Source organism: Atta colombica, unplaced genomic scaffold (genome assembly GCF_001594045.1).
Source record: "Atta colombica isolate Treedump-2 unplaced genomic scaffold, Acol1.0 scaffold38, whole genome shotgun sequence".
In the NCBI taxonomy this organism is placed as follows: Eukaryota; Metazoa; Arthropoda; class Insecta; order Hymenoptera; family Formicidae; genus Atta; species Atta colombica.
Genome location: NW_017259490.1, coordinates 1,009,870 through 1,017,485, shown reverse-complemented (window position 1 = coordinate 1,017,485; position 7,616 = coordinate 1,009,870). Strand labels below are relative to the sequence as shown.

General features: G+C 28.7%; 1 protein-coding gene across 1 annotated transcript in view; it reads right to left on the bottom strand.

Moving 5' to 3' along the window:
• The window catches only part of LOC108690891, a 129,797-nt gene that overhangs the window by 53,392 nt on the left and 68,789 nt on the right, over positions 1-7,616 (bottom strand). The window contains exons 2-3 of the mRNA XM_018198420.1: positions 1,543-1,997; positions 515-749 (exon numbers count right to left, since the gene is read on the bottom strand). Coding sequence (XP_018053909.1) covers positions 515-749; positions 1,543-1,997 — 690 coding nt within the window. The remainder of the gene's footprint in view (positions 1-514; positions 750-1,542; positions 1,998-7,616) is intronic.

Genomic DNA, 7,616 nt, shown 5'->3' with positions numbered 1-7,616 from the left:
TTTTTAATTATATATAATATAAATTTTTAATTTTTAATTTTAGTTTTTAAATATATATAATAAGTTTCTTTTATCAATTGTAAATATTGTTTTATTAAAAAGTATTTCTACTTAAATATAAGTTGCAAGAATTTTTATTGTGTGTTTTCTTGTTTCTATTCTCACACTCTAAAGTAATAGATCGCTCAAGTAGTTAGTGAACAGAAGCTTTAAGATTTTAATTCGTTTGTATTTTTTAAATTAATATTATTATGTCCGTTTCTAATGTAGCTTAATTTTAATTTCATTTCAACTAACTCTTCATCTTTTTATAGTTCTAATTGTAAGAATTAAAAACAGAATAGTAAGTTCAACTAAGATTAATATTAATTTATATTGAAACGTTATTCATGCAAGCTAAAAAGAGTAAGTTTTTATTGTTCTACTTTAGATTCAAACAGAGCGGTCAACTTTTAAGACAATAAATTGTATTTTTTAAAATCTTATTGCTTTTACTATAACAGAGCCGACTTACCTTCCAAAACTCGTACACAATCGGTCGAATTCGGATATAGCTCAGGATAATTCGGACTATAAAATTCCATCTTGTCCGTAATTTGAAACTTCTCGCAGAGATTCGAAACGTGTCTCATGTGGCGTCGCGGTATGGTGAAGTTTTTTGTATACGTCGTCATCGACGTCGTAGTTTTCAAGTTTCTGCGTACAAGCGTCTCAAATGATAGTTGTGTCTCGGGCATTATCTGCATTATCTGCACACATTGTAAAGTTTCATTTGAATTTATGTGCAAGGATCATTACGTGCGATACGGTATTTATAACTTATCCAATAATATATTTTGAAAAATTATGAGACAGATGAAGATGTCGGCATAAACAACTTTATGAGAAAACATTTCGTAGCATTTCGCAGCATTTGTTATTGCGTAAGTGTTGTGTTAATTTGAGCTACGTAAGATTGAAAATTTATATGATGAATTATAAGTCTCTAATTGGAGATATCAAGCCATTAATTAAATGGAAGCTCAATTCCGCAATTTGAGCAACTGGCATTGCAACAGTGCTAAATTATAGTTATCGCTCGCATTACGATATTGGAAACGGCGCTGAGTAATTATGACTATTATGTCGTGAGAGATATCGATATCAATGAGAGGAATCGTAGAGGAATCCATATTATTGTTTTATTGATTGATATCTTACTTACTGTTTTGTTCATAAGTTCAAGAGAGATTTAATAAATATTTCTCTAGTCTTGACAGATATTTATAAAAAAAATGGTACAGATGTATGTAAACTAATTCTATTTTATTAGTGAAATAATTTAAATAATGCGTCCCAATTATTATGATTCCAATTCCATTTTCAGAATTTAACAAATGAGATTCTAAAATAAAAGAAGAAGAAATAATATACGAGGAAATCTAATTACTGGTCTTGAGACATTATTCTGAACATTCGGAACATTCTGTAGCCGTGATCGTGTAATCGTGAATAAATTTCCAAATAATCGCTACTATAGCTACGAGATTTGGTACGAATTACGTCATAGGAGCTTCTAGAAGTCGGCGACGTTCTGACGAGGTGATAGCCAATCGTCGTCGATTCCGAGGACGATGACTCGATGGAAATCCGATTGGACGGATCCGTCTGGCTCGTTTCGCTGCTCCTGGAGGAGATGGACGGGTTATGGCTTGTGATCCTTGCGTTCTTGGTGTCATTGCCCCCCAGCGACTCCATCCTCCTCCCGTCCTCGTCTTCTTCGGACCTCTCGACCACAGTTCCTAGGAAACTCAGATCCGATCGAGTTCCAGGGCTTGATCTCTCTACGCTCCAAGAGCTAGTTTCTGGGAGCTTGCCATTCGAGGGTCTAGTCTCTCTCGCGGCATGCTCTAAACTCGAAGATGGCCAGGATCGTGGCAACGAGGATCGACTAGTTTTTCGAGCGCTGTACGTGCTCCATCGCGGATCTTCAGTCTCTCCCGTGGATGCTCCAGTAACTGAAACAGTACACAGCGTATAATTAATTTCGGTAGAAAGTAATTTATCTGTGATAATTAAATTAAACTTTTGATTTAAAAATTGCTATAATTGTTATAATTTTAATACTTGAGTACAGAATAATAGCGGAGTTACTAAAGTTACAAAATCAGCAAATCAAAACAATACTGAATATGATATCTCTCGTTAATAAAAAGTTTTAATAAGTTTGTAACTCAAAAGTATAACAAATTTGTGCGCAATAAGTTCTTTGCAGTATTTTAATATGTTTATTAGTATTATTATTAAATTGATCAATTTAATTTATTATTTCAACTTCAGTTTATGATGATTTTAATGACAATATTTTGCGCGCAGTTTATATACTAAAAAGTATGTATTCAAAATTTACATATAAATATTATTAGATACTAAGATCTATCAGTCGTATTTGGTTCAAAATGGAATATGTCATCTAGCAAAATAAGCAATAAAAAATAGTACAGATATACAAATTTTTAATTCTATTTGTCAGTGAATAATTTATATAATGCTTCCCGATTATTGCGATTTTCAATTCTATTTTCAGAATTTAATAAATTGGAAATAATTTAGCAAAATAACTATCTAAAAATAACTCAGTGGATAAATTTACTAGTTAGATTTTTAACTTTCTAAAGCTCTCCGTTAAAGTACTACGAAAATAAATTTAAAAAATTAAAAGTAGTTAATATTTCAAATCGATTATATATAGATAAAAGAAAATAAAATCAAAAGCAAATAAAAAAGAAGTTTGAAATAAATATATTTTTACCAGACGTCTATGTAATGACGTGTATGACGTGTATGTTACTAACGCAAAAAAATAATTTTATTAAAGTAAATTTTTTATACAAAATTTTCGAGTGACTACTTTACAAAAAAAATTTGAAAATAATTTATTTTTTATTCTTCATACGATGCAAAAATCAATTTGGTGGAGAAGATTAAAAAAGATAATTTAGTTCATATTAGTAATCCTTTTAATCAAATAAAATGTTAAATAAATAAAATGTATCATATATTTATATAAAAATAAACATTATATTATTTAACTTTCATCATTGTCACCATTTATAATAATATTTTAGCATCATTATTTAGTCAACATAATATCTACAATTCAATGTTAATTGTAATTAATCGCAGCATTCAAATATGACAAAAAAAAGAAAAAGACATATTTTTCTCGAGGATAATCGATTTCCATTTTAACGCGAAATTGAATGGAGTAATGATATATAGGTATATATGAGCAGCATGCCGAAAGACGGACAACTAAATTTGTTTGAATTTCTTTGAAAATGAATGTGATATTAACAATTCTCGTATGTGCTTTTTAACTTTCCGTCATTCTCTTTTTAATTTTCAACGACCGATACTAACCGTAACTAACGATAAAATTGAACGTAGCTTACCTGCATGAAATTATAAATAATTTGCAATAAAGTGATTCACTTTGATTTAACGAGTGAATCAGTGCTGGTCTTTATATATTTCTTACAAAAACGTTTGCATCTTTTTCAAATAAAAGTTATTGCTCTTGCTAAATAGAATAAAAGTTATTGCTAGATCATTGCAAAAATATTTACAATAGTATAATAATAATTCACTTTAAATTCTTAAAAGAATGATTAAATATCTTCATAATCATATATTTTATGTCAAATAATCTCTTGAAAACATAAACTCATATCAATGCTAATAAAAACATGACATTATTATCTGACAGTTTTCCGCTATACCTTCAATAATAACAATTTACATTGTATTCTTTAAAAAATAATTAAATATCTTGATAATTAATTATGTATTTTATCCCAAAGCTGAAATCAATGCTAACAAAAATTATTATCTGATTTTACTGCAATTATTCGCCTTTAATATGAATAATAGACTTAATATAAATGCGAAATGAGATTCGGACAGGCGCCTTTTTGCTAAATATACAATAAGGATATAAATTGAATTAATTCATGTAATAGAGGAGTAATATTTTACAGAAGAGGAATACTATTTCGTGCATACCATCTCTTTGTCGAACGCATATTGCATCTTGGAAAGCAAGACGGCTGTCTATATATGATACTGCATTTTGTGCAACATTCAGACAAGGGTATCTCAATATAATACTTTAAAGTGTTCCTTTCTTCCTTTTATGAGACCGATACAACGTGCCTTCTCTCCTCAGACTAAAACTTGATAACCTCATGCCACTACCATCCATTGCATCTCAGTAGCTAAGCTCTTCTATTTTACTGGAAAAAGCTCTCGTCGTGTCTAGCATTATGAGGGGCTTGCTCACAAATTTTTAAGCCGATGTCCTACAGAAGGTTTTCCTTTTATCATGCGATTCCAGAGTGTGACAAGCTAAGTTTCTGGCCGGAGTTCTTTTATCCTGTACTTCGGTTTTGATATCTACTTTTGAAAGATATATACTGGATGGTATTTCTTGATATCAAATGTAGCAAAATTAAAATAATTTATAGATAAGTGTATTTAAGTAAAATTACTGTACTTTTATGAAATCTGACCTTTTACTAAATAATAATTCTGCGACAAAATTTTCAAATTTTTTACTAAAATAATATTAACTTCTTTTTTTTTACTAAAATAATACTAACTTCCAAAGAATATGTATCTACTTTTTTATAAGTAAAATTATTATATAAAATCTAATAATACACAAGATTAATAGAGAAAAGAATGTAGGATATATAATCTTCCATTAAATATTTCAATTACTTTTGCAAATTTATTCTTCTTGAATACACCCAATACTTATTAAATCAGTTTCTGCACCGATTAGTTCCTCACGATTGCCTTGTGATTCATAAACAACAGGCTTTAGGCATTCCGACATTATCGGTTTCTAGACTTAGGATAAAGATTGAACGATTCTTACTGAGATCCGAGTAACTGAGCACGAATAAGGTCAAAATTTATTCGCTCCATTTACCACTCATTTCTTAAAGACAGAATCGGAATGTAAAAGCCATCTCACTGAGAAAAATATTTAATTTTTGTAAGTCATAATTGCATAGTAAAATAATGTCTAGAAATTTTATCTTACTTCAATTATTGTTTTATTATTGCTACGTAAATAATAATAATAATATTTTTAATTTTATTAAAAAATATATAATTGGAACTGAAAATAACTACAAATCATAGTCAAATTATGATAATTACAGTCACTTTTTTCTCGCAGTACAGTTACTGTTATTATCTCAAAGTAGAGCTTAATAATAATAAAGCGTAGAATTGGTAGCTTTATTTTATTAATCTCCACAAGATCAAAACTTTTTAATTTTTCATCAATTATGAACAAATTTTATAAAGCTCTTGATAATTTTAAATCAATCGTGAATCAAATAATGGTTTTGACTAATCTAAAATTAGATTTGATTACTGGATTTGATATTGCTATATAATATGTTAAATCTCCATTATTAATATGATTAAATCGTCATTTTCAATAGAGCTCTATAAAATATTGTAGATTTGGCTCTTTTTTTACTTTACTATTGTTTATATGTACTTTCTTAATAAAGCGATAGTTGCTAACATGTTTATTGAATCAATAAACTGATAATGATGATAATGCATTTTTTTTGTTTTTTTTATTTATAGTGTATTTTTATTGTGCATTATGTGAAATTTTAACAAACCGTTGCCGAAGTTACATCGCTGAATTTCGAGAATTTCCTGCGTCGCCATGTTTCAGAGGCGTCGGGTTTCTAAAAGCAGGAACGACGGTGAAAATCTACATCTACCTGCAGCGAGTAAATCAGATCCTCGCCTACTAGGTGTCTCGTTCTCTCACCCACTCGGCTATCTGGCCTTCCGTTTCTCGGCAAACAATTTTGTAGCTTCTTGTTTCTCTACCCTCGCACTATCTTTCTCGCATTAGTCCCTCTTCGTCTTGCGTACGAGAATATTGCAGCACACCCGTGATAATCCCTTTTTCACTCAAGACATTCATCGCGCTGTTTACATCATCACTTTTTCTTCAAAGAACCCATGTTGCCCCTCTCATCTAGAAAATGGCCGCATTGTGCGCATCTAGCGCGAAACGAGCGATACTTTTTTTGTGCTCGTCATCACCGGCAGCATAATATTAATGACATATAATATAAACTAAAAAGATAGAGTTATTAATTTTATATATATTAATTATTAATTATATATATTATTTGATTTCTCATTATTTTACATTATTTTATTAAACATAACATTTTATTATAATATATGCATATTATTTTATATATGATAGCTCTTTATATTGAATAGTTACTATATTCATAAAATTAAATTAATATTATAAAAATTAAAAAAATGACTTCATGCTATTTATTTAATGCTTTAATTTTATGCAAAACCTAACAAAAAATAGATAAGATATTTTGTATTTTTTAAGATAAAACTTCGAATAAATATTCAAAGAAAGTTCTCTGTATTGGTTACATATTTCATAATGTAGCATCTCGGGCGGTCCTTTCAAAATAACTATAAATTAATTTGTAACATACAAATTTATTCTTGAGAATTAAAAAAAAATTTTTGTAATGTGGACGAATTTGATGAGCAAAGAAAATTTAATAAAATGTAGCAAAGCGATTTTAAACAATAAAAGCCAACGAGCATTGAATATCAACGGATGTAAAAATTGCGCGATTAAATATTGATTAAATAATAAATAAAACCAGCAATCACAGCTCATATAAGTATTTGTTTAAAAAATCACAAATTTATTGCTTTATGATATCGAATTTGCAGAATTAATGACATTAAACAAATATTGATATATTACCTTTATATGAAAAAATATACACAACCCAAGGCATTAGTGATCCGAAATGACATTTAAATGAGTGTGAATTTCCAACTAAACCTCCAACTTAAAGTTAACATTCAACTTGAATGTTATTTCGTACCTTCATTGTTTAATTGTGTGAGTGTATATTTTTAGGAGGATTGTTCTCCGAAATATTCTAAAAAAAAATTAAAAATAATGTATCTGTGTGTGCGCGCGCGCGCGCGCGCGCGTGTGTGTGTGTGTGTGTGTATGTGCACGCTCTCTTTTCTTTATTACATAAAGTTGTGATTGCTTCTAACTTCAATTCCTATATGAGTATAAAACAGAATTTTTTTAGTTGCGATTGTGAAAAACAAAATATTTGGTACGAGAAAGCAGATGTCAGATTATAAAAACGAAGAGTTCTTACGTCTAGAATAACTTATATTTGAAATACTTCAATGCATATACAAATCTCGACAACCGATAATATCTGATGTTTTATCAAACAAATTGAGAAATATAAAAATAATAATTTTAATTTTTAGTTAAAATTTGATTACGAAAAATATTTGTTACCAAATATTTCTAGAACGCAACAGAAAAAAAATTAATTTTAAATTTAATTATAATTCCAGACTCGCATATATGATTCTTGCATTGTATTCACGAATATATTTTTTACGTATTGATATTTATCTATATTTAAGAGTAGACAATCATGATGATCTCTTTATATTAATACTCTGATGAGCATGATCTTTCATTTACGAATATTTACAAAATATATATATATATATAT